Raw genomic sequence first — 14,968 nt, 5'->3', positions numbered from 1 at the left:
GCGCCTCGGAAGTCGGCGTCGGTGTCGGGACTCCTCAGCTTGCCGGAGGAAGGATATCTCGTTTGGAGGGTCGGTGTGGTGCGCTCTGCGTTCAAGGAGGGGGCAGCGGGCGCAGCGTTGGGTCTTGCCCGCACTCCGCTTCTCAACTTCGAAGGCCCCACGCGCCCGGGCTCCGGGCTCCGCGCTCCGCCGCCCGCCCCCTTCTCCGCGCGGGACACTGCCCGGAGCGCGGCGGGGCAGGGGGTGGAGGACGAGGAGAACGGCCGGAGGCGGCGGCCCGGCGGCCGTGGACGCGTGCGGCGGCGGTCCCGGGAGCGAGCGCGAGCCGGCCGGGAGGGTGAGGCCGAGCCCCGCGAGACCCAAACGCCGGGGGCGGAGGCGGAGGAGAGACGGAGGGGGAGCGGCGGGGAGCGCGCGGGACGCGGCCCGAGGCCGGGCGCGAGCCGGGGCACCGGGTGGTGGCGGCGGCGGCGCGCGCCATGTCGTTCAGTGAGATGAACCGCAGGACGCTGGCGTTCCGAGGAGGCGGGTTGGGCACCGCCAGCGCCGGCTCCTCCACGAACAATAACGCGGGCGCGGAGGCCTCGGTTTGGTCGCAGCAGCCCCAGCCAAGACAGCCCCCGCCACCGGCGCCGCCCGCGCTCCCTCAGCCCAATGGGCGGGGGGCCGACGAGGAAATGGAATTGGAGGGCCTGGAGCCCCAGGACTCGGAGGCCTCTGCCGGGGTGGCCGCCGCCGCCGCCGCCGAGGAAGCCAAGGAGTTGCTGCTCCCCCAAGACGCGGGCGGCCCCATGTCGCTGGGCGGCGGTGGCGTGGGGGGCCCCCTGCTAGCGGAAAGGAACCGTCGGACTCTGGCCTTCAGAGGAGGTGGTGGCGGCGGGGGTCTCGGCAACAATGGCAGCAGCCGCGGCCGCCCCGAGACCTCGGCGTGGCCCCTGAGGCATTTCAATGGGCGCGGGCCGGCGGCGGCGGACCTGGGGCTGGACGCGCTGGAGGGGAAGGAGTTGATGCCGGACGGCGCGTCCCTGAGCGACAGCACGGAGGACGAGGAGGAGGGGGCGAGCCTGGGCGACGGCAGCGGGGCGGAAGGCGGCAGCTGCGGCAGCAGCAGGCGGTCGGGCGGGGACGAAGCGGAGGGCAGCGCCTTGGGACCCGGCGAGGGAGAGACTGTCCAGCACCTCCCGCTCGCGCGGCCCAAGTCCCTGATGGAAAAGCTCCAATGGTCCTTCCAGACCTCTTGGCTCAAGGACTTCCCCTGGCTGCGCTACTCGAAGGAGACTGGGCTGATGTTTTGCGGCTGGTGCCAAAAGTCTTCTGAGGATGGGAGGACCGTGGAGCTTCCCCAAGTGGGGCACGATGAGCTTTCGCGAGGGACCCGCAACTACAAGAAGACCTTACTCCTCAGGCACCACGTCTCCACCGAACACAAACTCCACGAAGCCAACGCCCAGGTACAGGATATCTTGCTCCCTCTCTCTGATCTTTTTTTTTCCCCCTCCGGGAAAGCTTTAGCGGCAACTAAACCGTGGTTTGCCTTGGTGAAGGTGTCGCGCCAATTAATTAGGAGAGGTGCGGGGAGCTTTTGCGGCTGCGGCGGCGGCGGCGGCGGCGGCGGCGGCGGTGGCGGTGGTGGTGGTGGTGGTGAAGCTGGAGAGAACAAAGTTTTCTAGAAAGTTGTGTCTGTGTCGAGGAGAAAACTGGGATGACAATTTTCTGATCGCAGCGCGGAATTTCTTTTATTTTTATGGCCCAAATTCCTTTTGCCTCTCAAGCTGAACGGGGACATGAGGTTGAAGAGTTTAACTTAAGAGATTGACTTTGGGTCAAAATAATTTTACCAGCTGTGATTTTAGGGAAGCCTCCCGGGAGCACTGAGGCTCACTGGAGGAAATCTGGCAACTTGAGGGAAAGAGTGTCAGTTTCCTTAAGCCTTGATGCTATCCCTGTCAGGAAGACATCCAACCTGAAAACATTTTTCTATCTTGTCAAGGTCACGTGAAATAGAGGCGGAGAGGACTCTATTTGAATAGCACTTCTTTCTCGCGAATGATTTTGCACAAACTCATCTCTGTTGAACTTTTTGAACCTTCTTGGCAAAGCTTGGCTTTTGTGGTTTTCTCTTTTACCTAGGTTTCTTTTCTGAGATTTTTCTCACATTCTAACCTTTCAGAAGCTTCGTTGTTCACAGTTTGCCTGAAGTACTTCAAACTTAGCACTGAGAATGTGAAGTTCTTTGCCGAATAGTTGACTTTGAATGGTAGGGGCCATTTATTTTCCAAACTCCTGGAAAACATTGGTCCTTAGAATAGTTTTTAGTCTTAAGATTCCTAATCTAAAGTAGCCTAACCATCTTATCTTGATAGCCAAACACATGTTGATTAGCTCTCCTTTTTTTGTGACAGCCTGTGGTGATGATGAAATTCATTCTTTTGTATTGGTAGCCAGTCATTGATTTTTGAAAGTCAACATTTGGATACTAGTCGTGTCTTGTGTAAAATGCCCTAAGTCCTGGGTGACTGAGACTAGAACTTATAAGGACTGTTGTAATCGAAAAAAGAGTGGATTTGGAGTATGCTTTCTGAAGTTACTAGTTTTGTGAGTTTAGGGAATGGAATGAGACAGCTAACCTTTTCTTGCCTTCTGTGATAGCGCATTTTATTGGTCCATTTTACAGAAAAAATCATTTCAGGCTTTAAAAGGTTAAGTAATGTGTATTTGAAGTTAAGATGATGGAAGGGGGCAACTTGTGAAAATAAAAGCTGATTCCCCCCCCCCATAATTGGTAGATTGTTATTAAGGAGCAATTTAAAGGACAATTGGAGTGGGTTTTCTTAATCTACCTTGGACCAGTTACTCTCATATCACAAGCCTAGTTTATTCCCGTAGGCAGATCTGAATGGGAATGCAGATTAGAATTAGCTGCTTAACGAACAAGAAATCCAGAAGGAATTAACTGATAGATTTAGTATGGGTGGATCCTTCTCTAGGCATTAGCTATCACAGTAAAACATAATTTGAAGGCCTGGTTTGTCTGAAGGCGGTCTATTAGTTCCATTGATTGAGTTTTGAGTGTTTCCACTTTGAATTGATCCTTGTCATTTCTCATTTACTTTAGTTTGGGGGATGTTTTGCTATTCTAAATAACACCTACAATTTTATCTTATTAGTATGAGAGTCAGGTTTTTAATCTTAGCCCTTTGAACAAAATACAGTTGTTGCCCTGAAGGTTTTGATTACCTGTAGGAGGCAGTATAACACAGCCTGAATGCAAATTTCTTGGGTCCAAGGTCTGACTGATCCTTGGGTCCTTGATCCTCTTACTTTCTTAACAGGAAAATTACTTGTAATACCCTCACATGCAAGTACATGGGCCAGCACATAGTAATTTCATAAATAAATGTTATTATCATGATTATTACTTAAAAATATTTTTTAAATATTAGTGCTAGAGACCCAGTGTAGGTCCTTGCCCATGCTAAGTGAATGCTGTACCACTGAGCTGCACTTGGTTACTTGGTATATATTGATTGCAGCAGTTCTGTGAGTTCTCAAGCCATTTTGTCTCATGGAATCACTCTTGATTCTAGAGTGCAAAATATTTCTTTTTACCTTCTAAGACTGGTTGTAAGAATTTTGCTGAACATTCTGAGTTTATTTCTCATATATGCAATTTTCTCAGCTTCACAAAGAATTATCTTCTATTACATTGTCTATTTGTCTCTATGAACCTTGAAATAAGAACTGTGGAATTTAGGCAAGAGGTGACTTGCTCCCTTTATTTCTCCTGTTTTAATTTTAATTTTAATTTTTTCAGTACTAGAGTTTGAGCCCAGGGTGTTTTGCTTGCTTGCCAGGCCAGCACACTGCCACTTGAACCAAGCCTCTAGGCCAAGGCTTGGTGTCCCCCCACTGCCATTTTCTATTAAGATTTCTTATTACTATATATTAGTTATACAAGGGCATTCACTGTGACATTTCCATATACCGTTCTCTACCAGGACACAACTCTTACTCCTCCTCCCCCTCCTCTCTCTCTCTCTAATCATTCCTTCCCCTCCTCAAAATAATTTCAACAGGTTTCAGTGGTCTCTTTTCATATGTGATTATAAAATACTTTGACGATATTATCCTTCACCCGCTGAGCCCTCTCCCCAACAGAGCCTGTTTTACTGTCATTTTTGGGGGGGGGGTCAATAAAAGCGCTTGAACCCAGGGCTTGGGCTATGTCCCTAAGTGCGAACTTTTTATTCAAAGCTAGCACTCTACCACTTTGAGCCATAGGCCCACTTCCAGTTTTCTGGTGGTTTATTGGAAGTAAGAGTCTCACACTTTCCTGCGTTGGCTGGCTTCAAATCTCCATCCTCAGATCTTAGCCTCCTGAGCAAGTAGAATTATAAGCATGAGCCATGGGCATGATGACAGCTTCCTGTCATCATGTATTAATTATACCTTGGGACATCATCATCCTTTGCATGTACGTATATTGTATTTTAAGATTAGCTACACTCCTTGTTTGGGGAGGAGTTTGGGGCAGATCTTAGTATATTACTACTAATAATTATTTCCCATATTGTTTATTTAATTATTTTTGAGATGGGGGTCTCTAGTGTAGACCAGATTGGCATTGTGGTGGGGTTTTTTTTTGTTTGTTTTGCCAGTCCTGGGGCTTGAACTGCGCCTGAGTACTGTCTCTGGCTTCCACATTCTCATCCCCGCCTCAGGCTGGCATTACAAACTCAAATTCCTATTGATGTGTGCCAGTGTGCTCAGCTTTAGGGAAAATCTTTGTTGCTGTTTGTGGGGCTTGAACTCTGGGCATGGGCACTGTCCCTGAACTCTTCAGTTCAAGGCTAGTAGTACTCTTACCAGGTAAGCCACAGCACCACTTCCGGTTTTCTGGTGGTTAATTGGAGATAAGAATCTCACAGCCTTTCCTGCCAGGGTGAGCTTTGAACTGGGATCCTCAGATCTCAGCTTCCTGAGTAACTAGGATTACACATGTTTAGTTTTTTTTTTTTTTTCTTTTGAGGGCACTGAGATGCTAGTTCTTTTTGTTTGTTTGCTTGGTGTGGGCATGAGTGCTGGTCCTGGAGCTTGAACTCAGGACCTGGGCACTGTCCCTGAGTATTTTTTGCTCAAGGGTAGTGATTTACCACTTGAGCCACAGCTCCACTTCTGACTTTTTAGGGGGTGATGAGGAGGTGGGACTTTTTCTGGCTGGCTTGGAACCTTGATCGTCAGATTTCATTCAGCATTTGACTATCTGGCCTAGAGGACTTTAAAATTGCCTTAATTACAGTGATTACTTACCACTTTATCCTAGTTCAGACCACTTTATGCCCAGTTGTGAAATTCTAGGACTAAATCATTCTGTCAGTTGCTTTTTCTTTTGGTGCTGGTCTTGGAGCTTGAACTCGGGCTGGATGCTGGCACTATCCCTGAGCTTTCTTTGTTCAAGGCTAGCACTCTGTGTTTCACAGCTCCAATTCCAGCTTTTGGGGTGACTGGAGATAGTCTCACTGACTTTTCTGCCTCGGCTGTCTTTGAACTGTATTTTTCTGATTTCAGCCTCCTGCATAGCTAGGATTACATACACACAAGCCTGGCTAACTGTTTATAGTTTTACTCAGTCTGTAACGTGCACCTGAATTATTACTATTGTTAAGTTTAGTTAACCTTTTCCAGAAATTCGGTAATATATCCAGTCACCAGTGAGGTGATTGAAATGCTGATTGATACGTTGTAAGGTGAAGCAAACAAGTGTGAGATCTGCCAGCCTTTTTGTTGTTTCTCTTTTTGCTGCTGGAATTAGGCCTCCTGCTCCTGCTGGGCTTCTTTTCCATTTGAGCCACACCATTGTGATGGTTAACTGGAGATTAGAGTCTAGGATTTGTCTTTCCCTGGGGTGGCTTTTAAATGGCTCTGCTCAGATCTCAGCCTCCTGAGTAGCTAGGAAAGAATTCTTGGCGCACTGCCCTTTCTTGCTTTTTTGCCCAAATAGGACTAAAGGTTTAGTTGTTGGATTTTTGTTGTTCCTTGTATTCTGTTATTTTTATTTGGTTGGTTAGTATTTAAAAATTTAGGAAGAAAGTTTAAAAGACACTGGCAGGAAAATTAGTATTAAATGTTAAATAGGTATTACTATTAAGGTAAAAGTATGTTTTAAATTCATATTAAATGGGCCCGTTTCATTAAGTTACCATTGTACGATAATTTTTGTATGTCTACACATTTAGTGCCCATTCTGGGCTTGAACTTGGGGCCTCAGTGCTGTCCTTGACCTTTTTTTACTCAAGACTAGCACTCTACCCTTGAGCCACTGCTCCACTCTGGCTTTCTGAACCCATGATCCTTATATCTCAGCCTCCTGAGTAGCTTGGATTACAGACATAAACTACCATCATCTGGTTACACAAAAATTAATTCCTTCCTTCCCTTTTTTTTTAAAATAAAGCTGTTTAATCTTTGCTGTCGGCTTTTGTTTGTGGGTTTTTGTTTTGTTGTGTTGTGTTTTGCTTTTGGTATTGTATCTCATAGCTGTGGTTGGGTTCTTTCTCAAATTTACTAGGGTTGGGGATTTGGCTCAATGGAAGAGGACTTGCTGGGCAAGTGCAAGGCCCCGAGTTCAGTACTGAGCTCTGGAAAAAAGAAAATGAGGGAAGGTAGCTTGTAGGTACTGGTTATAAAACTTTCTTTGCCCTCAAGGAACTTGTTATTCTGCTGAGAGACAGATGTGACAAAATGAGAAAGGTTGTATCATAGAAGTATGTTCATGGAACAGTAAAGATACTAAGGATGATCAAGGCTGAAAGATCTTGTCATTAAGTACAATAACCATATAGGTGTTGACCAAGAAGGGAAGGCTTTCAGGCACTGCATTTGGAAGGATCTTAAGGAAAATGAAGAAGAGTGTCTGAAGGCTGGGGATCTGGCCCAGGGGAAGGAAGAGCCAGGGTAAAGTGCCTGCTCAGTAAGTACAAGGCTCTGAGTTCAAATTCTAAATGTTCTCCCCAGCTCCCCTCTCAGGTAAAAAAAGGAAAATGAAGTGTTGGTATTCCTGGCTTCTTTTTTTTTTTTTTTTTTTTTTTTTTGCCAGTCCTAGGGCTTGGACTCAGGGCCTGAGCACTGTCCCTGGCTTCTTTTTGCTCAAGGCTAGCACTCTGCCACTTGAGCCACAGCGCCACTTCTGGCCATTTTCTGTATATGTGGTGCTGGGGAATCGAATCCAGGGCCTCATGTATATGAGGCAGGCACTCTTGCCACTAGGCCATATCCCCAGCCCGAAGTGTTGGTATTCCTGTGAGAAGTGTATAGTATGGCTCCTGAGCCCAGGGTGTAAGTTAAGCTTGAAAGAGAAGGTGGACTCCAGGCTTCATACTGTAAAGATTACATTTGTGGAAGTGGAGCTATGATTGAAGTGGTTGAGTGCCAGCCTTGAGTGAAAAAGCTGAGGGACAGCACCATGTCTTTAGTTCAAGCCCCAGTACCAGCACAAAAAACAAAAACAAGATTACATTTTGTTAACACACTGCTACTGCAGTTTTAACTAGAGAAGAATAATCAGATGTGTATATGAGGTGTGTAGAGGCATAGTTCCAGTTTAGAGTTTAAGGAGAAACCTGGCAATAAAGTATCTTTAATGAAGACCAAAGTAGACTGGATGTTAGAAACACCTGAAGATGCATCTCCTTTCTCTGCCTTCTTATAGAATTAGTATTTCTGGGCATAGTACATAATCCACAAGGGAATGCTGTCACTCAAGTGTATCATGGAGGTGATCCGAAAACTACCAAGGAGCTCTGCTTATCTTTTTCTCCTTCCCTCCCCGTCTTCTTTTGGCTTGTCAAGTATGCCTCCAGTCCAAAGAAAGCTTTGTTCTCTATCAACTATTATAATATGTCATGCCAGTACAAGTGCCATCTGTCTTGTGTGCACGCATACCCATATGGGTGCCTGCATTGGTCCTGGGGCTTGCACTCCGGGCCTAGGCGCTGTTTCTGAGCTTTTGTTGTTGTTCATGCCTAGTCCTCTACCATTTGAATCACAGCTCTCCTTCTGGCTTGTTTGGTATTTATTTGCATAAGAGTCTCTTGGCCTTTCCTGCTCAAACTAGCTTTGAACAACTGTCCTAAGAGCTCAGCTTCCTTCTTGAGTAGCTAGGATTACAAGTGTGGAACACTGGCTCCTGGCTTTTCTTGTGTTTCATATTGAATTTTATTTTTTCTAAAATTTGAATTTGGAAGTGGAAATTAGTGTGTGTTTTCCAATATATTGCTCCAATGAAAGGCTGAAACAAAAGTGATACAGATGATGTTTTAAATGGTGCTTATTGTTTTGTTTTGTACAGGAAATGCCTTCTGCTAACAAGTTATCAAAAATTGAAATTCTTAGGGAAGTAAATACTACTTGTTGATTTTTGGCTAAGTAGTGACCTTGTATCATTAATGGATAGACTGTAGATAAGCTTCTTGAAGTTTATATTACTTGAAACTAAAGAAAGTTAGCCTCTCTTTCATCCTCTTTTGTCCCGGAAAGGGGGGAAGCTCTACAGGTTGATAGCATTCCTTTTCTTTTCTTTCTTCCATCTATTTCAAACTCTTTTAAATATTTTCCAGACTACCTTTCATTAACATTCTTCCTCATTTCAAAGTCCTTATTTCTTGCAAATAACACCTTGAGCAGTAGTTTCCAACTGGTCACAATATTTTCAGTCCCCCGATAGTGATCCATCACATTGGTACCACAGTCATATCTTCTCCCAGTCCAATCCTATAACTGCTTCTAAAAAGTCTGGCCCTAGGTTCGTTCAGTCCTGGAATATGTATATATACAGAGTAGCTCTGGAAGGTGCCCATAACAGTGATTTGTTTACTTATTAGTATTTTAATTTTTTATTAGAATATATTAGCAGTACAAGAAGGTTATCATCCTGACATATCCACAAATATATACAATGTATCCCTGTCAGTCTTGCCCCATTCTTTTTCCTCTGCCCTTTATTCTCTTCCTCCTTCCCTAATATAATTGTCAACAATTTTCATAGTTGTATTTTCATACTTTCTAGTAATGTATTTGGATCATATCTATTGTCTTTCATATTAGCCCAACCTCCTCATTAGTAGTACTCAACTCCCAAGGAACCAGTTTTCTTTATTTTCCATCCCCTATAGCCTTCATTGAGGTTCTTTACACTGTTTTCATGTATATAGTATCCCACTGTAACTCAAAATTATGAACCCTCATATCTCTGTTACTTCCCCCTTCCATGTTCTCTGTGTTCCATATTTCCCATGTTATATGTTTATTCATATATATAATTACATACACAGGGTCTCTGTCCTGAAAATTCTACATCTTCTATCAAATACTGGGATTACCTGTGTTTACTACCACAAGGCAATGGTTTTCTATGATCTGATAGATGCTGAACATTTACCACTAATGTGTCTTAAGTGCTTGTTTTCATTTCATGAGTTTGGAGGAGCACCCTGAAGTTTTTGCATGAATTTAGAATTGTGAGTTTTGTTTTTGTTCCCATGCTACTTCATTTGCTTAGCGTGCTCATCTCCCTTACTGCTCATATCTTTAAAGCTAATACACCATTATAATTACCATGAAATTAGAATGTTCATCCTTTGTCATTATAACATCCTTGTTTGTACTCTTTAGTACCTTAAGTTTTTCTCCTATTATCAATGACTTGAAGTGCAGACCTAAATCAGTTTGGTTCCTGGCACAGACTGGGTAATGTATTCATGCTTTTACCCATGCATATAGAATGAATTAAGACCTTTGTCATTTGTCCATTAGAGTCAGTATTTTTCAAGCCTTTTATATTTTTTTGATACTGAGTTTGAACTTGAGGCTTTGCCCTTGCTAAGCAGGTACTCTACTTTTTTTTTTTTTAACTTACACTAATTTTTTTTTCTTTATTGTCAAAGTAAAGTACAGAGGGGTTACAGTTTCATATGTAAGGCAGTCAAGGTACTCTACTTCTTGAGCTAAATCTTGAGCTGGTTTTTAAAGCTTTTAAGCACTTTCTTCTGAGTAGAATATTTACTATTTTAAAACATACTTTATTTGTTTTCTATTTGTTGTGGGTTTGAACTCAGGGCCTGGGCCTGTCTCTGAAGTCTTTCATGAAGGCTAGTGCTTTTCTTTTCCACTTTGAGCTACAGTGCCACTTCTGTGTTTTGAATGGTGAATTGGAGTTCAAGGGGACTTTTCAGCTTGGGCTGACTTTGAACTGCAATTCTCAAATCTCAGCCTCCCGAGTAGGATTATAGCACTCTGTCTTAAAACCTACTGGACTTAAAGTAGACTATATTTGCTCAATTTTGGAAGAATTGATTCTAATTTTATCCAGATTAAAAATCTTATTTTATTTGTAGGTATTGTTATAAATAAGATTCAAGACTTCACATTTAATTTCAGAATTCCTTAAAAATTTCATTTAGCCAAATTTTGTTTTCATGTTTTCAAAAGGGATAGAAAAAGTTTCTACATTTGAAAAGACTACTTGTGTAACTATTTAAATCTTTTCATGAGAATTATTTTTCATTAGTGATACCTAAGCTATCACTTGTGGATATAGATTAATAAAGAACTAAAAGAGAACTGAATTAACTTGTAGATTTTAGGAATCTACTCAGAAGCTTTGTTTCTAGTAGCAAGAATTTCATGATTTATTTGGTTCATAAAATAGTATTGGCAGGTTACTCACAGGTATGTGCATATTTAGCTGTTTTACATAAAGCTTCTATTGATCACCTTTTTGGAGATTATCCTCCAAAAAGCTCACATATTTTGACTTGTAATCTCTTCATTTTAAAGAGCACACTCAGTAACTACAAATAATATACTCTTTTAGTAAATAAAGATAATTTGTAAAAGCAAGGGACATTAATGTTCTTATAATAATAAAAATAGTATTTGATTTGAATTACTGTATCAAAATAATTGGCATCTGAGGATGGTCAGTAGGTTTATGATTTTAGTTTTTTTAATTAGGACATTTAGCTGGGTGATCATGACTCATGCCTATAGTAATCCTGGCTACTCTGGAGGCCGAAATGTTAGGATCTCAGTTCAGAGCCAACTCAGGCAGGAAAGTCCATGATGACCCTTTTATCTCCACATCACTACCAGCAAGTCAGAAGTGGATCTGTGGCTCAAGTGAGCATGAACCTTGAACATAAAAGGTAAGGGACAGTGATCACCAATACCAGGAATTCGGTGTGACAAAGAACCAGCCCAGAAAATGCTGGGCACTGAAGATAGCCTACATAGGCATAACTACAACTACTTCCTACACTGTTTTGAGCTGTTTCTTTAAACAGTTCTTTTAAACAGTTATTAACTTGAAGGTGCTAATTCAGTATATCCACAAACACTTCATAGATTGGTGATGGTTTTACTTGGTGTTTAAAATTGTTTGCTTCCTCCAGGTATTCATATATTTTTACTCTAGTTATCTATATGATAGGACATTAAATCGCAACTGAATTTACTACCAAGGTGCACAGTGTGCATAACTCTCATGTTCAGAATTTTTTGTAGAGTATGCAAATTAAGTAGTCTCTAAAGAAAAAAATAAACAGTATAATTTTATAGGAAGTTATGCTGTAAAGGTAATTCATTTTTAGTATTGTCTTGGTTTACTTTTTCATATCCAGACAAGTCTTAAATATTTTCATTTCCCTTTTCTATTTTTGAAATTCCACAACATGAGTTTATTTAGTTTATAAGATTTTTGTTGAAGTAACCTATTGGAACTGTGGGTAGAGCTCAGTGGTAGAGCTCATGACAAATGCATGAGTCCTTGGGTTTTATCTCTAGTACTACCCCACCCCTCAATTTTTTTTGTGCCTCAGACTCCATTATCCCCCAAAAGCAAAAATCTTGGAAGGTTTCTAATGAATGGATTTGTTTTGATTACTTTATCCTTAACCATTATTCGTATTTAAACAAAACCTGTTTACAGGGTCATGAACTCAGGGCCTAAAGCTGTTGCTTGTCTTTTTGGCTCATTGCTGGACCTTTACCACTTGAGCTATACCTCTAGCCTGACTTCTTTTTCCTGTTTATTTTAGAATCTCATTTCACTGCTTTCTTCATGGGCTGGCTTTGGATCCCGATACTCCAGATCTCAGCCCTCTTGAGTAGTTAGGATGAGCCACAGGCACCCAGAACACTACTGTTACTGGTTTTTGAAGATGATTCAAGTGTTATGGTAGGAGCTAAAGAAGTAAGCTAACTTAGAATGTGGAACATTCTGATTTGATAGACATTGGAAAGGGGTGTTACAATAGAAGAATGGCATTATGCATAATACATTTGAGATTAGGTGCAAGGTAAACAGAAAATGAAAGGAAATCTTTTTATTTCTCTTTAGGTCAGTTATGGGGCTTGTTTGGGGACTGGGTGCTATCCCTGAGTTGTTTTTGGTAAAGGCTTATGCTCTATCACTTTGAGCCACAGCGCCACTTCTGGTTTTCTGGTGGAATTGGAGATAGTCTCATGGATTTTCCTGCCCAGGCTGGCTTTGAACTTCTATCCTCAGATCTCAGCCTCCTGAGTAGCTAGGATTAGAGGTGTAAAGCCACTGCCACGGCTGTTATTCTTTCAGAATGTTTATTATATAGGATTTTACCTAAATGAAAGTGATACTAAATAGATCTGTAATGAGTAGTAGGTATGATTAGTAAGAAGTAAATTTTATATACAAGAAAGACTTTGAAATTCAGGAATTTTACTCACCTTGGAGTTTATGGTATTCATGTCCCTAAAGTGATGAGGTATTTTCAGAGTTGATTAGGACATTTATTCCTATAGTAGAAACACATTTCCTCCTAACAATCTAGAACTTTGCCACTATTTAGGTTTAATTATCTTAATTAACCTAAACTGCTTTTTACCTCTTTAGTAGTCTTAGATAAGGTGATTTGCCCCACTGTATTATAGCATATTTTAAGCTCACTGGGAAGAGACCGCTGCTTTCCTGTCAGAGATAAAGCAGACTAATTTGATACCTATAAATGAGTTTCTTTTTTCAAACAAAAAATGACTTTATTTTCATTTTAAATTATCTTAATTCATGTCCTTAGTTTATATTTGAAAATAATTATCCGTGAAATCCTGCTGATCCACAGTCAGAGTTGTTTCATTTTCCTTCATTTCCTTTCTCAGAATTGTATGTTTGATTAGTACTTTAATAAAGTGCATGTTGATAATATTTGTTTTCCTTTGATCGGGGGTTTAACTGTACATAAAGTTTAATAATGTTTTCCATCCAATTTCAGGAGTCAGAAATACCATCAGAGGAGGGGTACTGTGACTTTAATAGTAGGCCAAATGAAAACTCTTATTGCTATCAACTTCTTCGACAACTAGATGAACAGAGAAAGAAAGATATTCTTTGCGATGTCAGCATTGTGGTGAGCGGGAAAATCTTTAAAGCTCATAAGAACATCCTGGTTGCAGGCAGCCGTTTCTTTAAGACTTTATATTGCGTTTCAAACAAAGAAAGCCCTAACCAAAACAATACTACCCATTTAGATATTGCTGCAGTTCAAGGTTTTTCAGTCATCTTGGACTTCTTGTATTCTGGTAACCTGGTGCTCACAAGCCAAAATGCCATTGAAGTGATGACAGTGGCCAGCTACCTTCAAATGAGTGAAGTTGTTCAAACTTGCCGAAATTTCATTAAAGATGCCTTAAATATAAGCATTAAATCAGAAGCTCCAGAGTCTGTAGTTGTGGACTATAATAATAGAAAACCAGTTAATAGAGATGGTCTGTCTTCATCACGGGATCAAAAAATTGCCAGCTTTTGGGCAACACGGAATCTTACCAATTTGGCAAGTAATATAAAAATTGAAAATGATGGTTGTAATGTCGACGAGGGCCAAATAGAAAACTACCAAATGAATGACAGTAATTGGGTCCAGGATGGTTCTCCTGAATTGGCTGAAAATGAATCTCAAGGCCAAACAAAAGTGTTTATTTGGAATAATATGGGCTCCCAGGGAATTCAAGAGACTGGCAAAACAAGGAGGAAAAACCAGACTACAAAGAGATTTATTTATAATATACCACCTAATGAAACAAATTTGGAAGATTGCTCAGTGGTGCAGCCAACTGTTGCCTATCCAGAAGAAAATAAGACCCTAATCATCAAGGAAGAACCAGGTAAATATTATTATATATGCGGTACTGTCTCTATTTTCATTCTAAGTCTAGTTAGATCTTGAAACAGGCTTTGAAATTTTTTATTGTTATTATAGAGGTTATATATAGAGGGGGATTAGTTACATAATTCATGTAAAGTGTACATTTCTTTTTGGACATTGTGGCCCCTTCCCTCCAGTCTTTTCTCCCATCCTAATTCACAGGTTGTACAGTTTATTTTCAACTTGGTATCTATCCAGTATACTTTTAATTAACAATGTCTTATTATAAAAGCAATAAGCACAATGCTACAATTGAATGCTTAAAGTAGAATAAAGGGAATAAATTACAAAATATTTGCTATATTTTGATTTTAGTGAATTTTTAACTTATAATAGTAACCAGATATTGCATATACAGGTACTTCTTGACATAGGATGAGCTTGAAACTATCAGTAAGCCAAAAATTATTTAATACACTTAGCCTAACTTAACTGTGCTCAGAATGGGCTAAAAAAGACCTGCAGTTCAGCAAGATCATCTCACACTGTCATGGGTAATAGGAAAAAATTTAAAGTAATATGCTGAGAATGAAAAAGTGGTTGTACAGGTATACTTTTTGTACCACTGAACCATCTGAAATAGGAGAGCATTTCTTGTTAAGGAAATAGTCCCAGTTGCATGTATGTACTTTGATTTTGCTTGCTGTATCCTCTGGCTCATAATTTTACCAGTGATAGGAAAGATAGCCTTTAGATGCAATATAAAACCCATTACTTACTCTATCATTTGGAGACAC

At 41.4% G+C, this 14,968-nt stretch overlaps 1 protein-coding gene across 1 annotated transcript in view; it reads left to right on the top strand.

Annotated features, from left to right (window-relative positions):
- The first annotated feature begins 474 nt into the window (after positions 1–474).
- The window catches only part of Zbtb10 (zinc finger and BTB domain containing 10), a 35,621-nt gene continuing 21,127 nt past the window's right edge, over positions 475–14,968 (top strand). Inside the window, exons 1-2 of the mRNA XM_048358745.1 lie at positions 475–1,451; positions 13,302–14,190. Coding sequence (XP_048214702.1) covers positions 480–1,451; positions 13,302–14,190 — 1,861 coding nt within the window. The 5' untranslated portion in view covers positions 475–479. The remainder of the gene's footprint in view (positions 1,452–13,301; positions 14,191–14,968) is intronic.

Source organism: Perognathus longimembris, chromosome 12 (genome assembly GCF_023159225.1).
Source record: "Perognathus longimembris pacificus isolate PPM17 chromosome 12, ASM2315922v1, whole genome shotgun sequence".
Taxonomy (NCBI): Eukaryota; Metazoa; Chordata; class Mammalia; order Rodentia; family Heteromyidae; genus Perognathus; species Perognathus longimembris.
Note: the sequence above shows the minus strand (reverse complement) of the source record. Positions and strands in the feature narration are given on the sequence as shown.